Source organism: Squalius cephalus, assembly GCF_949319135.1.
Source record: "Squalius cephalus genome assembly, chromosome: 23".
NCBI lineage: Eukaryota > Metazoa > Chordata > Actinopteri > Cypriniformes > Leuciscidae > Squalius > Squalius cephalus.
Window position 1 is genome coordinate 29,515,504 of NC_137144.1, and position 26,666 is coordinate 29,542,169.

Consider the following 26,666-nt stretch of genomic DNA (forward strand, 5'->3'; position numbering starts at 1 on the left):
AATACAGTCAAGTCATTATTTATGTCTATAAACACAATTTTGATTAAATGATCCCACTGTAGGGCTATGTGCATCTGTTGTAAAAAAAAAAAACAAAAAAAAAAAACACTTCTTTCTGAAGTGTCCTTATATGGTACATGCTTATCAGGGTCACTTTCCCTACCAATAGACACTGGAGAATGCATGTTAAATCTCCCCTGAAATATGAGTCTACATAATTGGTCTGTACAGCATTGCAGTAATTGATGTGCAGAAAAAACCTATTAAGAAGTCTAATTAACTAATAATCATTCAGTTTGTTCACAATATGATGCATTTATTCACTGCTGCAAGTGATATAATCTACAAAACTTATGCCCTACAATACCCAGAGCAAAAAGAAACTGGATACAGCATCACATATTAGAGTCATCCATGAAATGATAATTTTTCAGGGTGTGTGATAGAATGGATAATTGTTAGTAAACTCTAGTATTTGTATTCCCTTTCTAAATGGGAACTCGCACTGCGTCTGACAAGACCCTATGGGGAATGAGAGAGCATGGAAGAAACCGTATTTATCTCGTATCCATCAATTTCAGTATTCTAGCTATACAAATGTCGAGGGGATGCGTGAGGGCTGATACGTGTCGGTGTCTCCCATTGAAGAGACGGTTGTGAGCTATCTCTCAAAGGGGGAAACATCGTCACTGAAGACTCCGACCCTGCCAGCTAAGCCCCTTGGGACAACATCGCTTAAATGGCATATGTGCTGCAAGCATACCAAGCCGATCTGCTGAGGGACCTGGACCAGGGTCAGGGTCTTTCCCCTGATGCGATGGCTGAGCTGCGCCGCAACACAGATCTCACTCTCTGGGCCAGTAAACAGACCTCTGCCGTGATCAGCAGATTGATGGCAGCAATGGTGGCCACAGAGAGACATCAGTGGGTGAACCTGGCTAGCATCGGGACACAGAGAAGGGCGTTCTCCCCGATGCACTGGTTTCGCCTTCTGAACTATTCGACACATCCATTGAGGCGGTGGTCGATAAGTGTAAGGAGGCGAAGGCGTGGGTGGCAGCCTTTAAAATATTCATACACCGCTGGCCCAGGTCCACGCCCAAACTGCCGGGGGAACTGGCCCAACTTGGGCTCACAACTAAAGACAGGACCAGAGGGCTAGTGTCGCTCACATCCTCCTCCTCCGAGAAGCAGTTCGCAGAGGAGGCGTGAGGCGAGGAAGAAGAAACATGATCTCAGGGAAGTGATTCAATCTAGACATTAACACTGTAAAAAAAATCCTACTGTAAAAATCCTACCCTCCTTCCCTTGGAGGCCGATAACATCTGCCCTCATTCTTGAATTTTTTTTTTTTTTCACTATTAAGTGCTACTGCTAGATTTTCCAACTGGAACCCCTTTCAGTAACCCCCTCATAGGACGACTTCCTTAAGAGTAGTGTAGTCATGCCTCCTCTCATTCTAGAGAATTATCCAGTAAAGGCCTTTACTATCTAGGGCTCTTTTTTAAAACAAGCCTATTAGAGTGTTGTTAGGCTACCGCTCATCTATTGAGAGTTGTTCAGTTGAAGCTTCCACTCCCTTGAGCTAACCACTGGGATTGTGAATTCGAATGGTCTAGCTCTCTTTGCTAAAGGCCTCTAATCTCTTAATGTTGGCAATACGGAGTGGCATGGCTCTCTGTGAGCCTCCTCCTTAAGCAGCCTTAGTATGAGATTGTATTAGCTCCTCTTGTTTAGAGAGTCTTCCTGACGAATTCAGCAATCTCTGACCTCCGCCTGGATATCTTTGTCCAGTGGCATGATTCTCTGAGAACTATGTTCTTGGTAGGGCTGTCTCTAGTATAATAGTTAGGCCTCCTCTTGTGCAAGTCATCCTGTTGAGTCCTCTGCCCATCAGAGACCCTCTTTTCCAGCTGAGCTCTCTTAGGTTGAACATGGGTGATACTGCCCTTTCCTGAGATGGGCCGTTATTCTAAGTACTCCTTAGAATTCTGTGTACTTTTGTATCAAGTAACAAGCCTCTCTGTAAGCCTCTCTGATAGGTTAAGTCTAGTGTATTAGCTAGTAGTTCCCTCAATTAGAGGGTCATTATGTACTTTGGGCTGCAGTCTCGAGTTGTTAGGCTGTCCGTGAGCCTCCTTAAGGTACTCCTGTAGGCTAAGTTTGGTACTCACCTTGTTAGAGGCTCAGTATGCAGAGTGCCTTGCTCTCTAGAGCCCATATAGCAGTATTGTCTAGTGATGGGCATTCAGCCTCCTGGATGAACTTTTTTTTTGGGCCGAGCCTGTGTAGAGCCTGTCGTTTGAGAGGGTTGATATAGCTGAATGCTTCGCTCCCTGGGGATAGTTAATGGTAGGTCTTCTGAGGCCTTCTTTAACAACAATTATGTCAATGTCGGTCAGTTCTTCCCTTCTTCTAGAGGCTGATCATGTAGAGTTCTCCTCTGCAAGTCAGAGCAGAGTTACTGAGTTACTCCCCTCGCATGGAGAGTCAATATGCTAAGTCTCTGCTTTCTAGTACTTCTGTCTCTGGAATCCGTTGTGAAGTGGTTACTGCCTGTTGCAATACCTTCTCATTGGAGGCCTCTGAATCTAGAGATTCTGCTTAGGCAGAAGGGTTTTAAGCTGACCAGGCTGATGGTGAATCTGGTGAATCTAGGGGTTGATGTTTTAAATCCCCCTGAAGTGACAGACCAGGTCTCTTTGCAAGCCTGGCCATATTCCCTTAAGGGGGGGGGGGGGTGAAATGCTCATTTTCACTCAATCTCCTGTTAATCTTGAGTACCTATAGAGTAGTATTGCATCCTTCATATCTCCAAAAAGTCTTTAGTTTTATTATATTTATAAAAGAAAGATAGGCTGTACCGAGTCTTTCCGGAAAAAAACGAGCGGCTGAAGGCGGGCCGTGTGGGCGAAGCTAAAGCTGTGCTTATGCGCCGAGCTAACAACACACAGAGACATTTGAAGCAGTTTTACTCACCGCCTGCGACCGCGAACCTTTATCATTGTCAGGGGTGCAAACACATGTATGGTCAAAAAAGAGAGAGGTAATCGAAGCCCTCGTCCCGCGGCAAATATCCAGATACTACATTGCCACCATCCCCAACCCACCCCTATAGGCACATAGAGTCAAATGAAATTTAGAAAAACTATCTTGCACTTCTTCTTCTTGCTTTACTGCTACTTCCTGAAAACAATTTCACCTGATGATTTGATTAGCTCTTTTTGTAAAGAATTAATAATTCTAGGATGATTGGGGTAATTGTGTAGGGTAGGCCTAGTGCATCTGCATAGAAACTAATAAACAAAATAGAAGCATATATAAATACAATAAAACACAAATACACGAGAAATAAAGCAGTGCTTTATGTTTTTCAGGTAAATTAACTGTATTAAGTATTAATACAGTTTATCTTTTGACAAAACGTGATTTTTCTCTTTCTCTTTTGTTGTTTGATTAACTTTGGTGACACAAACAGCTACAGGTATATTGGGTGCTGTCCCTTTAAGACGAATGCACGTATCTAATACCGGTAATTAAGTTTTATTTTGACTGCGTTTACGGGGAAACTCGTTGAGACGGACACTGGATTATTTTTTCGTGCACGTCTGTTCAAACACAAATAGATAAGAAAGAAAAGGGAATTCGGTGTTCACGAACTTCACGTGCTGTCTGCGACTGCGTGGCTCTGTGCGCCGACAGACCATCTACATTTGGATGTTCATATATAACTTATAGCCTGATACAGCAAAGACAACGTCGGCAGTATTGACGGCAAAATAGGCTACAGAATATTTCGTTCTGTAGGCCTATTGACAGGGGCAATATTTGAAAATCGATAATTAGGCCTATTTTTTAAATTACAATTATATATGCATTTGTCAAAACCGAGAAACTTTCAAGCATCAAAATGTAATTTATTAATATGTATTTGCGCCTTCTATTTTGTCTGAAAACGTCCAACACTCTTGCGTGTCGCGTGAAAAATAGGCGTCGGTTGCGGTTCTATTTCTAGCACACGGTTTCGGCGCGGCTCGAGAAGTGTGTGTGTCACGCAAGCATTGTGCTCTAACACAAGCTCTAACCATAGACAGTATATAAACGATATGGCTCTAACCAGTTAACATGAGAGCCGACATAAAAACGGACACTCCACGCCACGCAGAGAGAAATGTGATGCAGCGGCAGATCCAGAGTGAGACAGAAACACTAGTGGTTCACGCTTGCGCACATACTGCTGGTTTCTGGCGCGCAGTGTTCTGATTCGCTTATTTCCTATTTACTTGTTGGTGGACGCAATCCAGAATTACTGTTGGTTAAATTATAATCAGATATAATATATATAGATATAAATTATAATCAGACCCTCATAAACCATCAGACCCCCCCCCCCCCCCCCCCCCCTTAAAAAAAACTCTTCGGATCTGCACGATTCACACAAGTCACCCAAACTGACGTGAAAAAAGCGGGAGGCGCCGAAAAGCGCGCTGTTTGCACCCCTGCATTGTGACTGCTCCATCCTTAAGCATTAGACGATCTGCAAATCCGTCGATCTGGGCTTTGTTTATAAAACAATCATCGTCGAAATGCAGGGAACAAACAGTCTTGCACAAAAACAAACAGTCTCTGAAAAAACAAACTCCATCCACTGGTCCCTTAGCGCTGGGTTCTTTAGGAATCTGTGCAGGGTTGTCTTGCCCTGGCAACCAAAAACACACTTCTTTGGTGACATTGACTTCCAAAAGCTGAGCAGAGCGCTTTGATGGGCGTACTGCTTTCGCTCTCTTCTCTCTCTGTCTGGTCTATGAGTGCGCGCGCGCCCGCGGAGAAGTGCCCTTAGGACCCACATAAGGAAATTCAGCCCCAGCTGACGTCACGAAGACCCATACTCGAAAAAAACTTTACGAAACTTGTGACAAACCGGAAGGACAATTTTTGGCACAGAAATACTCCTTCAAACGTACAATTTAATTTTTGAAACTTTGTCCATGTTTAGCATGGGAATCCATATCTTTAACAGTGTAAAAAACTCAGTATGCATGAAATAGCATTTCACCCCCCCTTTAAAGAAATCTTTCATTGTGTTAATGATTCCAAGTCTCTGAGCTCTGCCCTTGGGCCGAGTCCTACCACTTGGCCCTGCAAGGACTTTCCTCGTTTAGGGTATGCAGGTTGGTCAATGGCCGTAGGGAATAGTGTCATTGACAGCTTGCTGGTGTGTACCTTTGGGGAATCTGACTCTGACAGTGAGGTCAGGAAAGTCAGCTTTTTTAGTGCTTAGTCACGGCCAATAGGGCATGTATTCCCCTCAGCAAGGCGGAGTAGGTATTTGTTCCCCATAGATGTAGTGCGAGTTCCCATTCAGAGGGAACGTCTTGGGTTATAAATGTAACCTATGTTCCCTAAGAAGGGGAACGAGACACTGCGTCTCTTTTCGGGCTTCCTGTCCCGTCTCCTTCAGATGAAGAAGGGAATGACGTGTTCCTCAGGAGCCCTTTTAGACTCACGGTCACACTGGTAGAGACGTCAAGGGCTGTCGCCGGCCAATACAACTGTCGCTTCAGACATCAGTCACACTGAAGCGCTCCCCATAGCATCTTGTTTCCCTTCTCAGGGAACCTCTTTTACATTCGTAACCAATACATTTTTTTGTACCTGGTATCAGAGCATCTTTCCTGCAGTCATACAGCATCCCCAGCTGGAAGTGTCTCCCTAGAGCCGCTGTTTCAATCACGTTCACTCCCACTGTAGCCATTCTAAACACACAAACACACACCAGTTATTAATCCTGAACACTTATTTTAAGTCACTGACTACCTGTATAAACAATGCTGCTGCAACATTAGGCATATAATTAAAAAAATTATTTCTACATTTCAGAATTTGAATTGAGGGGGATGCACAATTCTAGTTTGAATTTAATGTTGCAGAATCACAATAAACTGAAATTAAAAGAATTTCATAAAACTAAAGTAAGTGTAAAAAATAGAAACAGGTCAAGACAAAGTTTGAAGAAAGGATTAATAAAGGCTTGTCTGAAAGTAAACAGAAGTATAAATACATCTTAAAATTAGATTTTTTTTTTAAGCTTTACAGACAGAACTGTTTGTTTGGCTGCTTCTATACACTGTACAAAATGATTGTTTGTGATTTTAATGGCAAAAGATAGTAAAAATGCTGGAGTAAATAAAAATTATATATACATATGTAGGGTACAACGGGGCTAAAGGCGCCTTTGACTTTATTCTTCTCTGATTCACTAGATGCACAAAAACTTGCCACAGCACTTTCCTAAACATCCGCTCTTCAAGATGCACGTGGAAATTTGGCTGATCTGTGACGTGATCGCGAGCAGCAGCGCAAAGTAAAAAAATCTAATATTTGATGTTTTTTAAAAGTTGTAGATTTAAGTAGCAAATGAGAATCTATAAATTTAAATTCAGTTTTATTCAAGGTAATTAAAGCAACAGTTTTTCAATAACAGAAGAATATGTAAAAGTATGGTATTTGGGGCAAAAGCACAATAATAAACATGATAATAAATATCTGACTGACTTTTCCAGTTGTGGACATGATTAGATTCAGATGGTAATTATATTAAGTTGGGTGTCCATCTTAGAGATAATACCCATATTCATAATGAAACAATCATATTTAAAAATATGATATTAATCATATCATATAATTGCTATATAATGTATTGAAAGCTTCAATGATTTCAGAAACTTTACTTTTTTAAATATATTGTTATTAACATATTTTAATGATAGTATATTTACTGAACAAAAATGAATTATTTTATTTATGCAAAAAAACAAAACAAAACTGAAAATAGTACAAACTTTGCTAAAGTGATTGTTATGAACAAATATTTACTTGGACATCATTAAAAACATTTTTTTAGCTAAAGTATTTGTATCAATAAGCTACTGTGTGTATTTTGCCTCAGGCTGTTTTATCCTGTGTGTTTGTGGGATAAAAGACAAACCTCGCTACCTCATACATTTATAAGATTTTTAAACAAAATGAATCACTATGATTTATTTTCACACAAAATCTGTTGCTCCATCAATGTTCAATACAAACATGTATATATATTTTTCTGCATTTGGGAATATTAAAAAGGCACATTTGTCTTAATGTGTGCCTTTAGGCCCGTTGTACATTATTTCAGTGAGGAATCTTTCAGCCAGTGTGTAATTCTCTCTGAAATGAAATCTTTCATAATGTTGTTCGCTTACCTGTCCTCCTCTTCAGCGCTTCCGCACCAGCTGATGTAGAACTAGACAGTTTATCACGTGTTTGACGCTTATTTTTATTTAAAGATATATTTATGATTTATTGAGAAAATTAGATACCTAAATCAGAAGATTAACAAATCGCATTGCCGTCTGTAAAGCCACATCTCCAAACACTTATTATTATTACATACCTGAACTGTTTTCTTTCCGCGGTTGTTCTCTCCTCGGACTGTCTTGCTTTCGCTTTCAGTTCCTCTATAAAGTGTGTCTTTAACACGTGACAGCAGAAACAGAGGTGAAGTTTGACACGTTCTGCTTCCCGTAGTGACGCTCGCGCCGCGTTTGCTTCCTTCATCGCAGTCGAACTGGATTAGATGTGTAATATCTGTAAATGTGAAGTCTAGAGTTATTAATGTCGAGTGCTGTTAAAGAGCAGCGTGTCTGATAATTTATGATCCACAAATCTGTGTTCGACAAAGAGAGTGAATAAATTAGTCTGTCTTATTTCACTGACATTCTTCTATTATATTGTGTTTTAGAATTACAGCCCTGGCAAAATATTACCAATAATTCTTCAGTTTTTCTATTATTATTCTATTATTATTTTCTATTATATTTTTCTTACAGTTAAAACACATATTATTATTACGTAGGCTACTTGAACTGTTTTCTAAACACACAAGAGAAAGGTGTGTAATTTGATGATCTGGTACTAGAACACTTTACTGAACACCACTATTACACGCTTCATTGTTCATTAGTGTTTTAGACCTATAAGAGGACTAAACACATACAGTATAATGTCATATAATGTCACACATGCACAAGTTTAACAGTCTTTTAAAACTCCAGCATAACATTACAGGACAACACACATATTGAAAGTAGAAACTGATTTACTGGCCAGATTGAGTGAAAGATTAACACTGAATGTCAGGATGAATGTGGCCAGAATATCTGAGCATCTCCTGAAGCAGACGAAGAGATTTCACTGTCATGATGACGGTCTGGAGAATGACCAGTAGATGAAGCTGTTGCTCAGGAGAACACCGTCACACACACACACACACACACACACACACACACACACACACTCCAGCAGAGACACTATAGAGTTATCTAGAGCTACAGAAGCTGTGGAGCTGAACATGGGACTGTGAAATACTAAACTTTATACTTTCTGATGACCAGGACTCTCAGATATGAGGATCTCCACTTATAATCGTATATAGGCTTTAATATCTTTAGATATCCAGTTGCGGTTCAGAACGGGTTGGAGGTTCAGCGCTCCATCAGGACCAGAAGTGGATTGTTTGTAATGAACAGTAAACTCCTGTGATTTAAAGAGTTGAAGGTGAAGTTTCTCCGGGTGTAAAGCAGCGCTGAGTTCTTCTGCTCCTGATCTTCTTCTGCGTGAGAGAGTTTTAATGCATGGATGCCTTGAGCTTTAGCGGCCTGCAGTTACTCAGAGGCCAGATGCATGATGGGATTGAATGGACTGATCTTCACACTCATTGGTTCAGTTCAAGCACAGGTCAGACTCTTTAACTAGACTAACCTGTCAGTGAGTAATCTATCGGCCCGTGTGTGTTCATGTCCATCTCCAGAAAACACACACACACAGTAACGGTTTAGGGACAGAGAAAGAGTTTTCTTTCAAATCATGAATCACATCTTTATTGAAGATGTTCAGATGAAAGTTTCATTTCTCGCCTGTTGAATCTGTTTTGTGTTTGAGAGACTCTGGAGATGATCGTCTCTGGGTTTCTGTGTCTTCTGGATCTGAAAGAGGTTTTAGAAGAACTTGATCAAACCCAAAGACTCTTTACACACACAATATATCTGACTAAATGACAGAGTCAGTAACGACTGTTGAACATCTTTACAATCTACAACTGCATTATATTCAGAGCCCACAGACCCAACACTGAATAACAGCAGAACATCACTATTAAATATCAGCAATTATAATACTGGAACATTAAACACCAGTTATCTGTTAGAAAATACAAAGTTCAGATTGCATCTAAATCTAAAATACAACCTTCATTTCTGGCCCAAACACAGATAGAGGAAATATGGATGTTAAGTGTCTGTCCAGTTCTGAACAACTCCATTTGAGCAAAGCATTAAAGGGTTAGTTCACCCAAAAATGAAAATTCTGTCAGTAATTACTCACCCTTGAATGAATAGGAAATGAATAGTGGAATAAAGTCGTTATTTTTGTTTGTTTTTGCGCACAAAAAGTATTCTCGTCGCTTTATAAACTTAAGATTGAGCCACTGTAGTCACTTGGACTATATTAACAATCTCTTTAATACATTTTCTGGGCCAGCAAGTTTCAATCACTTAGAAGCCTATGGAGGAGTGAGACAGCTCTAAGATTTAATCAAAAATATCTTAGTGTTGCGAAGATGAACGAAGGTCTTACGCGGTTGGAACAACATGAGGGTGAGTAATTACTGACAGAATTTTCATTTTTGGGTGAACTATCCCTTTAAATTGCACAAAAATAAAGCCAAACCAATGAAAAATAGGGAGAGATCACATGACATGAGCAATAAAACATGATTGAGAAATCTGAACTGAAAACATGAACAAATCTAGATGGACTGATACTTATGAAAGTGGACAAAAGTAACAAAAGCTTCACTTTATTTTCCAAACAAACACTTTGTCCTACAGACTGCAGAGTTTGAGATCATGTGATCACAGCCGACGGACACAAGAACCACAGCAGAGATGAGGAACAAGCAGCAAGACGTTTATTTAAAAGCAGGGGCAAATAAATAAAGCATTAAGTTAACATTAAACATTAAGTGCATTAAAAGTACAGAACATTAAAAACAGTCTAAAACTAATTGGAACATACCATTACTAAAACTCACTGCGTCAATAAACACAACACAAGAGGTAACAAAAAAATAAAAATAAAAATAAAAAAAAAAGAATAAAACCAAACCATTTTAAATGGCTGAAATGAGCTTGTGCTTCTAAAACAGGGAACAAAACTGAACCCCATAATATAAAAACAGTTCAAAAGAACAGTAAAAACAGTGATGGAGGAGACGGAGGAGGTGAAGGAGGGAGACGGAGGAGGAGATGGAGGTGAAGGAGGGAGACGGAGGAGGAGATGGAGGTGAAGGAGGGAGACGGAGGAGGAGATGGAGGTGAAGGAGGGAGACGGAGGAGGAGATGGAGGTGAAGGAGGCCGGACGAGGAGATGGAGGTGAAGGAGGCCGGACGAGGAGATGGAGGTGAAGGAGGTGAAGGAGGGAGACGGAGGAGGAGATGGAGGTGAAGGAGGGAGACGGACGAGGATATGGAGGTGAAGGAAGGAGGCCGGACGAGGAGACGGAGGTGAAGGAGGCCGGACGAGGAGATGGAGGTGAAGGAGGCCGGACGAGGAGATGGAGGTGAAGGAGGCCGGACGAGGAGATGGAGGTGAAGGAGGGAGACGGAGGAGGAGATGGAGGTGAAGGAGGCCGGACGAGGAGATGGAGGTGAAGGAGGGAGACGGAGGAGGAGATGGAGGTGAAGGAGGGAGACGGAGGAGGAGATGGAGGTGAAGGAGGGAGACGGAGGAGGAGATGGAGGTGAAGGAGGCCGGACGAGGAGATGGAGGTGAAGGAGGCCGGACGAGGAGATGGAGGTGAAGGAGGCCGGACGAGGAGATGGAGGTGAAGGAGGCTGGACGAGGAGATGGAGGTGAAGGAGGGAGACGGAGGAGGAGATGGAGGTGAAGGAGGGAGACGGAGGAGGAGATGGAGGTGAAGGAGGCCGGACGAGGAGATGGAGGTGAAGGAGGCCGGACGAGGAGATGGAGGTGAAGGAGGCCGGACGAGGAGACGGAGGTGAAGGAGGCCGGACGAGGAGATGGAGGTGAAGGAGACGGATCTGAAAGTGAATCAGAAACTCAAGTGAATCATTTGCACAGCAGAAGATCTGAAAGTGAATCACAGGATGAGCTGAAACTCTGAACTACACACCCCGTTTCTGAACTACACACACACCGTTTCTGAGCCGCTTTAGCATACAAGTCTGATGAATCAAAGAGCTCAGAGAAAAGCTTAGTGAAATTAATATTCTTAATGATAATAATCTTCATTACGGCTCCATCTTCACCTGAGAGACACAGAGACATGGATCTTCATGGTGCTGAGGACAGTGAGATGGTCTAAAAGGTGTGTGTGTGTGTGTGTGTGTGTGTGTGTGTTCCTCCCCACGAGCACCTGCACCTAAACGTCACAGGAGGTCAGAAACACATTTGGTTGTTTCACGGCCGGATCTTGGACTTCTACGGACTAGTTCTCCTCTCTCCTGCAGTTTCCATCTTTCTAGAGCTCCCATTTCTCCTGTTCCTCTCTCGGTCATCACACTCTTTCTGTGGTCTCAGTCGTTCTCTCACCCTCTCCGGCAGAGACACTCTTCTCCTGAGCTCCTCCAGAGCCGATCGGGCCGCTGACTCCCTCCTGTTGCTCCCAGACCCCTCCGGGAACTCCTCGTCCCCCACCCGGACCCGGACCGTGAACCTGACAGAGGGAAAGATGAGGAAGAATATAATATAGAATATAATCTTTATTCTTCGAGAGTTTGGGCCAAATACTCTTTTACTCTGACTAACTCTAGTCTTTTTAATTAACTCTAGTCTTTTACTCTAATTATTTGTAAGTGTGAACTCATGAACTGTCTGTGGGCATCTGTGGGCCTCTGTCTGGGCCGTGTGGATTGGCCTTTGCTGAAGGAACCATTATATTTATTCTATGACCATCATTTGGTGCTTCAAAGCACAAATTATTGAAAAATAATAATTAGAAACAAATATAGTTTTGGAAAAATCTTTTTTTTTTTTTTTTTCAGTCCAGGTCCATCTGAAGATTAAATTGAAACAAACTCAAGTGAATAATTTGCACAGCAGAAGTTGAATCATATCACAGGATGAACTGAAACACTGTTTCTGAGCATACAAGAGTCTGCTGAATGAAAGAGCTCATAGAAAAGCTTGATGAAATTAATATTCTTAATGATAATAATAACCTTAATCTTTAATGTGGGGCCCAGAAGCTGCCCAGGGTCCGGGTCCAGAAGCCTGTTTGTGTCCGGGTCCAAAAGCCCGTTGGGTTCCGTCTCCGGGAGCTACCGTAGGGTCCGGGTCCAGAAGCCGGTTTGTTCCGTCTCCGGGTCCGTGAGCTGTCGGGGGGGGTCGGGGTCCGTGAGCTGTCGGGGGGGGGGGTCGGGGTCCGGGCCCAGAAGCCTGTTTGTGTCCGGGTCCAAAAGCCCGTTGGGTTCCGTCTCCGGGTCCGTGAGCTGTCGGGGGGGTCGGGGTCCGGGAGCTGCAGGAATGCTGGAGGACGGCTGTGGACATCATAGATCAAGCTTCAGTGTGAAAAGCTACTGATGGTCTGAGTGAGTGAGTGAGTGAGTGAGTGAGTGTCTGAGTGAGTGTCTGAGTGAGTGTCTGAGTGAGTGAGTGAGTGAGTGAGTGAGTGAGTGAGTGTCTGAGTGAGTGAGTGAGTGAGTGAGTGAGTGTCTGAGTGAGTGTCTGAGTGAGTGTCTGAGTGAGTGTCTGAGTGAGTGTCTGAGTGAGTGTCTGAGTGAGTGTCTGAGTACCTGTGAGACCTCTGTGAGGAGGATGGCCACGGCTGCTTCTCTCTGGCCGGCTGCTTTGAGGAGCCGCTCATGGGGAGGAAGGAGCGACCCCCAATATCACCTGGTAGGAGAACCTGAGAGACAGAGAGACCGAGAGAAGAGTGGATGACAGGTGTGTGAAACGTGATCATTTGAGAGAGACAGAGACAGAGACAGAGAGTGTGTGTACCTCTGGGAATTGGGGTCCCGTCTGCTCCACCAGCTCCTCCCCATGAGGAGTAAACCCTAACCTCTGTGAATTGGGGAGCCCAGTCCGCTCCACTGATGTGATAAGCTCCTCCCCATGAGCGGCTGCGTAACACCGCAGGCCAGAGAGGGAGTGATGAGGCGGTCCTGCAGTCGTGGCCGTCCTCCGAGTCTCTGCTAGGATAGAGAAACTCTACATTACATCATGTGACACACAGAAAATGAAGCAGATGGGAATAAAAGCGTGTGGTTAGTAGTGTTGGGTGATATGCTCCATTTTCATATCGTCCTATCATCAGCCTGTGAGATCGGCGATACACGATATTATCGTGAGGGGGCGGGGCTTACTTATTTGATTAACTTGCTTATTTACTCATTAATTTGCTTGTTTTATTACTTCGTTTTATATATGATCTTATTTTTCTATTTTGCTAAGGTGGAGTCACCTATTAATAGGCTAGATCTTGTTATTTCCAGGTATAGTGAGGTGTATCTCAGTCTGACTCTCAGTATTTCAGCGGGAAATCTACAGACACACATTATCCTCTCATGCCGTTACACATGCAGCATTTCGACTAGCCTACTTCTAAACGAGATGAGAACACGTTTTAATCATTTCTTGGGTCAAGAAAGAGTCGGAGTTTGCATATGAGTCCTACCAGTGCTCTCTCGGTCCTCCTACACTTTACATATGCGCACTTCAATAAGCCCAAAGAACGCGGATTAATGCCGGATTTTAAATGCCGGGAGAAACCAGATTAAGGGGCAAACATCTAAAAGTCGATGCATTGTCAGTTTCTTCAGCAGAATCGGGTTAAGAACGTGCATGTAAACGCGCTCATTCCCTGAAAGTGAAAGCAGAAACGGACTGAGCTTTCGGCATCTGTCGCTGCATTAACGCCGCGTTCTCTCAGAGACGACGATGGATATAACGGTATAGCGACTATCTTAATTTACTGGCTTAATATTTCTCTTGTGGACCTACATTAATGACAGTGAAAAAAATTGTTAAACAAGTGATTGAAGCTGCTTTTGATTTTCACAGATGGCAGAGTTGTGCAAGTGCTCGTGAACTAAAGTCTGTTATTATATATGTCTATGTTATATATATTTAGGCCTATATCATTTTAGTGATTATCGATACGCAATAGCGGTTAGTGAACGTCTGACTCTAGTTCTGTATTAAACGGCTGAAGCATCTCCTCTAGAAGCCATACGGGTCGCTACAGGTTTACTGCGGTGCGTCTCGTCTGTTTTACCTGGAATAACAATGGAAAACAGTCCCAGACACTGATGGCTACTAGTCGGAGTAGTTTTAGCACTATTAGTGCATTTCTCTGTTTCTGAACGAGTCTCTGCTGTGAACTAAACCCTCATGCTCTTCACTAGCTGTCAGTGTCAATCATCTTTCACAGAGACTCGATTACAATCACTGGTGACGGTTCACAGATTAATAGAATATCATCTGAAGGGGACCGTTGGCGTAATTATCAGCCCTAATAGACCCTGTTTCATCCCTAATATTAGAGACTACTTTCTCCTCTTGTTCCTGTTCCTCTCTCGGTCATCACACTCTTTCTGTGTTTCAGTGGTTCTCTCACCCTCTCCAGCAGCGGCCCTCTCCAGGTGGTGGCGGTGGCTGTGGCTGTCTTCCTCCTCCATAATAAATTGGATAAACTGTGGAGGACGAGAGAGAGAGAGAGAGAGAGAGAGAGAGAGAGAGAGAGAGAGAGAGAGAGAGATCAGACTGTGTTCACACTGCACTGAGGACGAGCTGCACTGAGAGAGACAGAGCCAGAGGATGTGTGACAGCGAGCGAGTGAGTGAGCGAGTGAGTACCTCCTATTATTGGGGGCCACGCTCTCCTGGTTCATCATCAGGAGTTCCCCCCCACATGCGGCCGCGTACTGCCGCAGGCCAGAGAGGCAGTTCAGGAAGTCCAGCAGCCGCGGCCGTCCCTGCCAGGACAGAGAGAGACTCGATTACAATCACTGGTGACGGTTCACAGATTAATAAAATATCATCTGAAGGGGACCGTTGACCATTATGGTCACACTGTTTCTGTGGTGTCAGTCGTTCTCTCACCCTCTCCGGCAGCGGCCCTCTTCTCCTGAGCTCCTCCAGAGCCGATCGGGTCGTTGTCTCCCTCGCCGCCCTCTTATTGCTCCCCTCAGCAAACTCCTCCAGCCCAACTCGGACCCGTGCTGTGAAAGGTGGAGGAAGGAGATGGAGGGAAGGGGGAGGAGCGTTGAGGGGAAAGATGGAGGAAGGAGATGGAGGGAAGGGGGAGGAGAGTTAAGGGGAAAGATGGAGGAAGGAGATGGAGGGAAGATGGAGGAGAGTTGAGGGGAAAGATGGAGGAAGGAGATGGAGGGAAGGGGGAGGAGCGTTGAGGGGAAAGATGGAGGAAGGAGATGGAGGGAAGATGGAGGAGAGTTAAGGGGAAAGATGGAGGAAGGAGATGGAGGGAAGGTGGAGGAGAGTTAAGGGAAAGATGGAGGAAGGGGGAGGAGGGAAGATGGAGGAGAGTTAAGAGGAAAGATGGAGGAAGGAGATGGAGGGAAGGGGGAGGAGCGTTGAGGGAAAGCTGGAGGAAGGAGATGGAGGGAAGATAGAGGAGAGTTAAGGGGAAAGATGGAGGAAGGAGATGGAGGGAAGGGGGAGGAGCGTTGAGGGAAAGCTGGAGGAAGGAGATGGAGGGAAGATGGAGGAGAGTTAAGAGGAAAGATGGAGGAAGGAGATGGAGGGAAGGGGGAGGAGCGTTGAGGGAAAGCTGGAGGAAGGAGATGGAGGGAAGATGGAGGAGAGTTAAGGGGAAAGATGGAGGAAGGAGATGGAGGGAAGGGGGAGGAGCGTTGAGGGAAAGCTGGAGGAAGGAGATGGAGGGAAGATGGAGGAGAGTTAAGAGGAAAGATGGAGGAAGGAGATGGAGGGAAGGGGGAGGAGCGTTGAGGGAAAGCTGGAGGAAGGAGATGGAGGGAAGGGGGAGGTGAGTTAAGGGGAAAGATGGAGGAAGGAGATGGAGGGAAGGTGGAGGAGAGTTAAGGGGAAAGATGGAGGAAGGAGATGGAGGGAAGGGGGAGGAGAGTTAAGGGGAAAGATGGAGGAAGGAGATGGAGGGAAGATGGAGGAGAGTTGAGGGGAAAGATGGAGGAAGGAGATGGAGGGAAGGGGGAGGAGCGTTGAGGGGAAAGATGGAGGAAGGAGATGGAGGGAAGATGGAGGAGAGTTAAGGGGAAAGATGGAGGAAGGAGATGGAGGGAAGGTGGAGGAGAGTTAAGGGAAAGATGGAGGAAGGGGGAGGAGGGAAGATGGAGGAGAGTTAAGAGGAAAGATGGAGGAAGGAGATGGAGGGAAGGGGGAGGAGCGTTGAGGGAAAGCTGGAGGAAGGAGATGGAGGGAAGATGGAGGAGAGTTAAGGGGAAAGATGGAGGAAGGAGATGGAGGGAAGGGGGAGGAGCGTTGAGGGAAAGCTGGAGGAAGGAGATGGAGGGAAGATGGAGGAGAGTTAAGAGGAAAGATGGAGGAAGGAGATGGAGGGAAGGGGGAGGAGCGTTGAGGGAAAGCTGGAGGAAGGAGATGGAGGGAAGATGGAGGAGAGTTAAGGGGAAAGATGGAGGAAGGAGATGGAGGGAAGGGGGAGGAGCGTTGAGGGAAAGCTGGAGGAAGGAGATGGAGGGAAGATGGAGGAGAGTTAAGAGGAAAGATGGAGGAAGGAGATGGAGGGAAGGGGGAGGAGCGTTGAGGGAAAGCTGGAGGAAGGAGATGGAGGGAAGATGGAGGAGAGTTAAGGGGAAAGATGGAGGAAGGAGATGGAGGGAAGGGGGAGGAGCGTTGAGGGAAAGCTGGAGGAAGGAGATGGAGGGAAGGGGGAGGAGAGTTAAGGGGAAAGATGGAGGAAGGAGATGGAGGGAAGGTGGAGGAGCGTTGAGGGAAAGCTGGAGGAAGGAGATGGAGGGAAGGGGGAGGAGAGTTAAGGGGAAAGATGGAGGAAGGAGATGGAGGGAAGGTGGAGGAGCGTTGAGGGAAAGCTGGAGGAAGGAGATGGAGGGAAGGTGGAGGAGCGTTGAGGGGAAAGATGGAGGAAGGAGATGGAGGGAAGAGGAAGGAGCGTTAAGAGGACGAGTGGAGGAAGGAGATGGAGGGAAGAGGAAGGAGCGTTAAGAGGACGAGTGGAGGACTGAAAACAAAAACGAGAAAACGAATGATGCTATGCTATGATAGACCGCACATCGACTCTGAATGACAACAACACAACACACATCTAATCAATACTAAAGACTAAAGACGCCATGCTAACACTAGCAATGCAGTCGAGAGCCTCAACACTAGTGTTACCGGTTCAAGACTCACAGTACTGATGATCAACAGGTTACAGGAGTAAACTCACAGAAACAGCAGCGGCTGAGAGAGTTCGCTAGATGTGTTACCTTGGGGAGTGTAGAGGTCCAGTGCGGCCTTCCTTAATTGGGAGTTTTTTGGAACTTGACCTCCTCTCACAACCTTGCAGTAGATTTCTATTGCTCAGCTCTTAACACTGCATGCTTGGTTACAGGAGTAAACTCACAGAAACAGCAGCGGCTGAGAGAGTTCCTCACTGGATGTGTGACCTTAGACCGTGTAGAGGTCCAGTGCGGCCCTCGCTAATGAAGGCGACCTCCTTCCTCTGGCTGTACTGGAAAATAGGAGACGGGTGATCCATTTTTTGTTTTGTTTGAATCTTGTGTTCATGTTCATTCGTGTTTCTTTTATGCATTTACTGGCGGCTAACAAACAAAGGTTGTAGGTAAATTAGCGCCACCTACTGTGCTGGAGTTTTGGCTCCAGTATTGGAGTCTCGGATGGTGCTGGTGGACGGCTGTGAAAACAAGAGAAATTATGATAGACCGCACATCAACTCTGAATGACAACACGCATCTAATCAACGCTAAAAGACTAAAGATGCAATGCTTACACTAGCAATGCAGTCGAGAGCCTCAACACTAGTGTTACCGGTTCAAGACTCACAGTGCTTCACTAGATGTGTGTGTTACCTGTGCGTGCGCTTCACTAGATGTGTGTGTTACCTGTGCTTCACTAGATGCGTGTTACCTGTGCTTCACTAGATGTGTGTGTTACCTGTGCTTCACTAGATGCGTGTTACCTGTGCTTCACTAGATGTGTGTGTTACCTGGGCGTGCGCTTCACTAGATGTGTGTGTGTTACCTGGGCGTGCGCTTCACTAGATGTGTGTGTGTTACCTGCGCGTGCGCTTCACTAGATGTGTGTGTGTTACCTGCGCGTGCGCTTCACTAGATGTGTGTGTGTTACCTGCGCTTCACTAGATGTGTGTGTGTTACCTGCGCTTCACTAGATGTGTGTGTGTTACCTGCGCTTCACTAGATGTGTGTGTGTTACCTGCGCTTCACTAGATGTGTGTGTGTTACCTGCGCTTCACTAGATGTGTGTGTGTTACCTGCGCTTCACTAGATGTGTGTGTGTTACCTGCGCTTCACTAGATGTGTGTGTGTTACCTGCGCTTCACTAGATGTGTGTGTGTTACCTGCGCTTCACTAGATGTGTGTGTGTTACCTGCGCTTCACTAGATGTGTGTGTGTTAACTGCGCTTCACTAGATGTGTGTGTGTTACCTGCGCTTCACTAGATGTGTGTGTGTTACCTGCGCTTCACTAGATGTGTGTGTGTTACCTGCGCTTCACTAGATGTGTGTGTGTTACCTGCGCTTCACTAGATGTGTGTGTTACCTGCGCTTCACTAGATGTGTGTGTTACCTGCGCTTCACTAGATGTGTGTGTTACCTGCGCTTCACTAGATGTGTGTGTTACCTGCGCTTCACTAGATGTGTGTGTTACCTGCGCTTCACTAGATGTGTGTGTTACCTGCGCTTCACTAGATGTGTGTGTTACCTGCGCTTCACTAGATGTGTGTGTTACCTGCGCTTCACTAGATGTGTGTGTTACCTGTGCTTCACTAGATGTGTGTGTTACCTGGGCACGTGCTTCACTAGATAACTAGATGTGTGTTACCTGGGCACGTGCTTCACTAGATGTGTGTGTTACCTGGGCACGTGCTTCACTAGATAACTAGATGTGTGTGTTACCTGGGCATGTGCTTCACTAGATGTGTGTGTTACCTGGGCGTGTGCTTCACTAGATGTGTGTGTTACCTGGGCGTGTGCTTCACTAGATAACTAGATGTGTGTGTTACCTGGGCGTGCGCTTCACTAGATAACTAGATGTGTGTGTTACCTGGGCGTGCGCTTCAGTAGATAACTAGATGTGTGTGTTACCTGGGCGTGCGCTTCACTAGATGTGTGTGTTACCTGTGCTTCACTAGATGTGTGTGTTACCTGTGCTTCACTAGATGTGTGTGTTACCTGGGCACGTGCTTCACTAGATAACTAGATGTGTGTGTTACCTGGGCACGTGCTTCACTAGATGTGTGTGTTACCTGGGCGTGTGCTTCACTAGATAACTAGATGTGTGTGTTACCTGGGCATGTGCTTCACTAGATGTGTGTGTTACCTGGGCACGTGCTTCACTAGATGTGTGTGTTACCTGGGCACGTGCTTCACTAGATAACTAGATGTGTGTGTTACCTGGGCATGTGCTTCACTAGATGTGTGTGTTACCTGGGCGTGTGCTTCACTAGATAACTAGATGTGTGTGTTACCTGGGCGTGCGCTTCACTAGATAACTAGATGTGTGTGTTACCTGTGCTTCACTAGATGTGTGTGTTACCTGTGCTTCACTAGATGTGTGTGTTACCTGGGCGTGTGCTTCACTAGATAACTAGATGTGTGTGTTACCTGGGCACGTGCTTCACTAGATAACTAGATGTGTGTGTTACCTGGGCACGTGCTTCACTAGATGTGTGTGTTACCTGGGCGTGTGCTTCACTAGATGTGTGTGTTACCTGGGCGTGTGCTTCACTAGATAACTAGATGTGTGTGTTACCTGGGCACGTGCTTCACTAGATAACTAGATGTGTGTGTTACCTGGGCACGTGCTTCACTAGATAACTAGATGTGTGTGTTACCTGGGCACGTGCTTCACTAGATGTGTGTGTTACCTGGGCACGTGCTTCACTAGATAACTAGATGTGTGTGTTACCTGGGCATGTGCTTCACTAGATGTGTGTGTTACCTGGGCATGTGCTTCACTAGATGTGTGTGTTACCTGGGCGTGTGCTTCACTAGATGTGTGTGTTACCTGGGCGTGTGCTTCACTAGATAACTAGATGTGTGTGTTACCTGGGCGTGCGCTTCACTAGATAACTAGATGTGCGTGTTACCTGGGCGTGTGCTTCACTAGATAACTAGATGTGTGTGTTACCTGGGCGTGTGCTTCACTAGATGTGTGTGTTACCTGGGCATGTGCTTCACTAGATGTGTGTGTTACCTGGGCGTGCGCTTCACTAGATAACTAGATGTGTGTGCTACCTGGGCGTGTGCTTCACTAGATGTGTGTGTTACCTGGGCGTGTGCTTCACTAGATAACTAGATGTGTGTGTTACCTGGGCATGTGCTTCACTAGATAACTAGATGTGTGTGTTACCTGGGCGTGTGCTTCACTAGATAACTAGATGTGTGTGTTACCTGGGCGTGTGCTTCACTAGATAACTAGATGTGCGTGTTACCTGGGCGTGTGCTTCACTAGATAACTAGATGTGCGTGTTACCTGGGCATGTGCTTCACTAGATGTGTGTGTTACCTGGGCGTGTGCTTCACTAGATAACTAGATGTGTGTGTTACCTGGGCGTGTGCTTCACTAGATAACTAGATGTGTGTGTTACCTGGGCGTGTGCTTCACTAGATAACTAGATGTGTGTGTTACCTGGGCGTGTGCTTCACTAGATAACTAGATGTGCGTGTTACCTGGGCATGTGCTTCACTAGATGTGTGTGTTACCTGGGCACGTGCTTCACTAGATAACTAGATGTGTGTGTTACCTGGGCGTGTGCTTCACTAGATAACTAGATGTGTGTGTTACCTGGGCGTGTGCTTCACTAGATAACTAGATGTGTGTGTTACCTGGGCGTGTGCTTCACTAGATAACTAGATGTGCGTGTTACCTGGGCATGTGCTTCACTAGATGTGTGTGTTACCTGGGCGTGTGCTTCACTAGATGTGTGTGTTACCTGGGCGTGTGCTTCACTAGATAACTAGATGTGTGTGTTACCTGGGCGTGCGCTTCACTAGATAACTAGATGTGTGTGCTACCTGGGCGTGTGCTTCACTAGATGTGTGTGTTACCTGGGCGTGTGCTTCACTAGATAACTAGATGTGTGTGTTACCTGGGCGTGTGCTTCACTAGATAACTAGATGTGTGTGTTACCTGGGCGTGTGCTTCACTAGATAACTAGATGTGTGTGTTACCTGGGCGTGTGCTTCACTAGATAACTAGATGTGTGTGTTACCTGGGCGTGTGCTTCACTAGATAACTAGATGTGCGTGTTACCTGGGCATGTGCTTCACTAGATGTGTGTGTTACCTGGGCGTGTGCTTCACTAGATGTGTGTGTTACCTGGGCGTGTGCTTCACTAGATAACTAGATGTGTGTGTTACCTGGGCGTGCGCTTCACTAGATAACTAGATGTGTGTGCTACCTGGGCGTGTGCTTCACTAGATGTGTGTGTTACCTGGGCGTGTGCTTCACTAGATAACTAGATGTGTGTGTTACCTGGGCGTGTGCTTCACTAGATAACTAGATGTGCGTGTTACCTGGGCATGTGCTTCACTAGATGTGTGTGTTACCTGGGCGTGTGCTTCACTAGATAACTAGATGTGTGTGTTACCTGGGCGCGTGCTTCACTAGATGTGTGTGTTACCTGTGCTTCACTAGATGTGTGTGTTACCTGGGCGTGTGCTTCACTAGATGTGTGTGTTACCTGTGCTTCACTAGATGTGTGTGTTACCTGTGCTTCACTAGATGTGTGTGTTACCTGGGTGTGTGCTTCACTAGATAACTAGATGTGTGTGTTCCCTGGGCATGTGCTTCACTAGATGTGTGTGTTACCTGGGCGTGTGCTTCACTAGATAACTAGATGTGTGTGTTACCTGGGCACGTGCTTCACTAGATAACTAGATGTGTGTGTTACCTGGGCATGTGCTTCACTAGATGTGTGTGTTACCTGGGCGTGTGCTTCACTAGATAACTAGATGTGTGTGTTACCTGGGCGTGTGCTTCACTAGATAACTAGATGTGTGTGTTACCTGGGCATGTGCTTCACTAGATAACTAGATGTGTGTGTTACCTGGGCATGTGCTTCACTAGATAACTAGATGTGTGTTACCTGGGCACGTGCTTCACTAGATGTGTGTGTTACCTGGGCGTGTGCTTCACTAGATAACTAGATGTGTGTGTTACCTGGGCATGTGCTTCACTAGATAACTAGATGTGTGTTACCTGGGCATGTGCTTCACTAGATGTGTGTATTACCTGGGCGTGTGCTTCACTAGATAACTAGATGTGTGTGTTACCTGGGCATGTGCTTCACTAGATAACTAGATGTGTGTGTTACCTGGGCATGTGCTTCACTAGATGTGTGTGTTACCTGGGCGTGTGCTTCACTAGATAACTAGATGTGTGTGTTACCTGGGCACGTGCTTCACTAGATAACTAGATGTGTGTGTTACCTGGGCATGTGCTTCACTAGATGTGTGTGTTACCTGGGCGTGTGCTTCACTAGATAATTAGATGTGTGTGTTACCTGGGCGTGTGCTTCACTAGATAACTAGATGTGTGTGTTACCTGGGCATGTGCTTCACTAGATAACTAGATGTGTGTTACCTGGGCATGTGCTTCACTAGATGTGTGTGTTACCTGGGCGTGTGCTTCACTAGATAACTAGATGTGTGTGTTACCTGGGCGTGTGCTTCACTAGATAACTAGATGTGTGTGTTACCTGGGCGTGTGCTTCACTAGATAACTAGATGTGTGTGTTACCTGGGCGCGTGCTTCACTAGATGTGTGTGTTACCTGGGCGCGTGCTTCACTAGATGTGTGTGTTACCTGGGCGCGTGCTTCACTAGATGTGTGTGTTACCTGGGCGTGTGCTTCCTTCGCTAATGAAAACCTCCTGTCCTGTCTTCTGTCTGCACTGGTGAAGTGATGAAATCCTCTGATGTTGTTCTCAGCATTTCTTCTTTTATGCGTTTACTGGCGGTGGCAAATAAATGAAGGTTCTAGTGCAGGAGTGATTTCTTTCCAAATAATATAAAAAAAAACACAATTACAATACATAAATAAGAGCTCCAAAGAACAGAGCACAAGTAAACAAAAAAAAAATTAAATTAGCATAAAACAACAAACAGAAATGACAGCTAAAATATCAGGGTTAAACTAAACAATTGCACTAAACTCCCATTACAATCATGGTTTCATACAATTCACTTCAAAATGCTTATGTATGCAAATTGAGTGTTGAATTTCAGTTTATTTTATTACATTTGTATTTGCCGGAACCAGTACTTTATAAAATAATTTATAATGTCTTTCAGAAGACACAGTGCATATTTTTTTTGCTGCCTAGAGTCAAATATAGATATTGCATATATTCTAAAACTGAACGATAATATGATTATGAATAAACTCACAGGAAGAAGTCAGAGACTGAAGTAAGAACAGGAGTTGCTCTGAGTTTCTGCAGGAGAATTGAGACCCTGCTGTACTGTACTGAGATCAGCTTTATCTGCTTCCGTCACACCTTCAGCACACACACGACATCACTCAGAAACCTGGAATAAACCACAGCAGAAACACAGAAATATTAGCGTTCCCATTATAAATGACCATAGCTAATGCTAGGAGGAATGAGCACACTCTGATATCAGAGTAATCGTCGATCAACAGCAGTGTGCAACACATTACAGCAATCTGTGTTATAAAGGGAATCAGACATTTATGATGAGCACTGAGACTCATTATGCCGTTTCTCAATATGCGAACTTGTCTGTACTTGTGTTCTTGTGGACTTGTGAAACGTCATCAGTCGCTGCCCTAGTACTGTTCCAATTCAAAGTTCACATCTAGCCAAGTCCAGTTCGAATCCCCGGATGTGTTCTTGATCCGCCCCTTTTACCGAGGATGCATCGAGAGGTGACTTGTGCGGACTTCAGACAGCCAGGTATCCCAGAATGCATCTCACACCAACCAGCAAGCGTCAATAACAGAGGAGAAACCCCGCGTAATTTAAAAATACTGCTATAATTGTGTCACAAAATGTAGTTTTAAGAGTATTTCAGGCGAGAATGTAGTTGTTAAAAGCTCAAATCTTTGGTTTATTTATAAAGATAGCGCCTATTTGAAAATTTGATCTGACGTTTTCGGAGTTTTGAGAACCAGGCAATCGGACGCTCGGCGCTCGTACCCCGCCGAGAACAGCCTCTCTCGGCTAGTGCTGCTGACTTGCCGGTGGCTCGGATGTCTAGTCTAGTGGTTTAACTAACATGAGATATAAATCGTCTTGTGTATAGCCTATCCAACAGGCGATTTATTTATTTTATTTGTCTCATTAATGTATAATTTGTTCCCTGGCAAAACGTTTTAGCTGAGAGCAAAGTGAAGTTTCATAGCTTTATTTAACGTTAGTCTATTTAAATTTAACGTTTTAGCGAGAGCTGACTTATGTTTGACTGAATCGTTGGCTTTTTATTGTTGTATAGCTTCTTATACCTTTTAGGCTACTTATACTTTTAGAATGGCTATTATTGATCATTAAAACTGACATTTAACAAAAAAGGTTATGTCATTTATATTAAAACATAGCCTAGCCTATACAATATTTTATTATAGTCTGCATGTTGCCTATTCTCTTCACTGTATATACATATATGACACAACCCTGTCTCTTTTTGCTAAATATTCGTTTTAATGATCAATATTATAATGTTTTTTATTCATCATATTTTTAAAATGAAAACAAAAAGAGTCAGGGTTGTGCTTTATATTTCGTGTTGTTGTAAATATGCAGTGAAGATAATCAATTGCGTTTCCTGAACCACATTTGTGTGGCCATTATGTTAAAGATTTTTTTTTAAATAAAAATGAAAAGAGGCAAAGTGGTGGTTTATAACATATTTCGTTTTATTTGTAGCCTAAAGAGATAACCGGAGTAGCCAGAGCAAGCTGAGTGAGTGACGCTATCAAGTACGCCGCTGTTCCATTTGCAGAATTACCGGACTCGCGTCCTCCCGTCCTCGGGAGTTCGTTCTCCTGAGTCGAACTTGTCAGTCCGAACTACCAAGGACTCAAGTCCGAACTTTGCGTACTTGGTATTGAGAAACGGCTTAACAGAGAGGAAGATGAGGAAGAGTTTCTCCAGGACAGAGACTCACCTGAACGACGGCCATTCTCCAGCTGTAACTCCTCCAGATCTTCTTATATAAGATCAAACCTCTGTCTCTGCCGTTGGAGAAAGAGGATCCTCAACGAGCGCCAGCTGTGTCTCATTATGTCTCATTAACCAATCACATTACAGCTCGGACTGGCTTTACTGGGATCATAAACTGCCTAAATCATATCGTTTACACATTGGACTCTTTGCAGTTGTTCTGTGTGTTTAATATTGCAGTTTGAACGCTTTCATTGCGAATAGACTGTGTTTCTAAAACAGCTCAAAGTTTCAATAGTATCAGTCACTCTCACCCTAGAAATGAAACACTGTCTGTTTATTTCATATACAATAATTTAACTATATTTCCTTACAACAATATTTTAATATAGTTCAGACTGAACATCATGTGATTCTGAGTGTCAGTCAGTGCAAGTGTTTTAGTTCAAATCTATTCAGTTGTATTCCTCATCTATATATATATATATATATTCCAAACCCATATTAAATGTGTTCCTTGTGTCTATATATATCAGTTTGGTGTGTGTGTGTGTGTGTGTGTGTAATTCTGCAGCTCTTCTGTTTGAGGAATAAACTGAATGTGATTTCAGTGGAAGAGAAACACTGACATCTGCTGCTGACACACACACACACACACACACACACACACACAATTATCAGACGTGCTGCTTAAAGGTGAACTGAGTAACTTTTTTACCTTAACTGAACAGCTTCGAAGTCATTGGAATGGTATATTACTTATTTCGGGTTGAATGGTGGTCGTTTCGCACCCCCCTGGTGCCCGAGAGCGGAAAATACGCACTTTCAACTTTGAGCCGGCGGGCCGCCGCGTCAGGAAGTATCGCGTGATATCAGGTCTCGCGATGTAAACAATTGCTTAAGAAATCTGCTAAAATACTGTCATTATTGCGCTCCCTCACGCTGTTTGAACCCGAATGAAGAAGACGTTTTAAAGAATGTCCCATCTGATGTCGTTGATCTACTAGCCTCTGGTGTCCGAGAATCACCTACGAGTTTTTACAACAGTGTTGTCAAATATCTATTCTGAAGCTGTGGGGGGAGCTCTAGAGAGAAACCTGCGAGCAAAAAGCGAGAATACAGCGAAGAAATCCCGAAGTTACTGAGCCCCGCTTTAACACTCAGAAACCAGAGTCAAACTGAGCTCTACAATGAAAGTGTCATAAAGGGTTTCATAACAATATGATTCATGCATTATATTCCACATATGAAATCAGAT

At 44.5% G+C, this 26,666-nt stretch overlaps 1 protein-coding gene across 1 annotated transcript in view; it reads right to left on the reverse strand.

The window, feature by feature from the left end:
• LOC307151520 (uncharacterized protein) overlaps positions 1-7,486 on the reverse strand; it is a 47,262-nt gene extending 39,776 nt beyond the window's left edge. The window contains exons 1-3 of the mRNA XM_079859606.1: positions 7,433-7,486; positions 7,242-7,282; positions 5,656-5,756 (exon numbers count right to left, since the gene is read on the reverse strand). Of these exons, the coding sequence (XP_079715732.1) occupies positions 5,656-5,755 (100 nt within the window). The 5' untranslated portion in view covers position 5,756; positions 7,242-7,282; positions 7,433-7,486. The remainder of the gene's footprint in view (positions 1-5,655; positions 5,757-7,241; positions 7,283-7,432) is intronic.
• Positions 7,487-26,666: the final 19,180 nt, after the last annotated feature.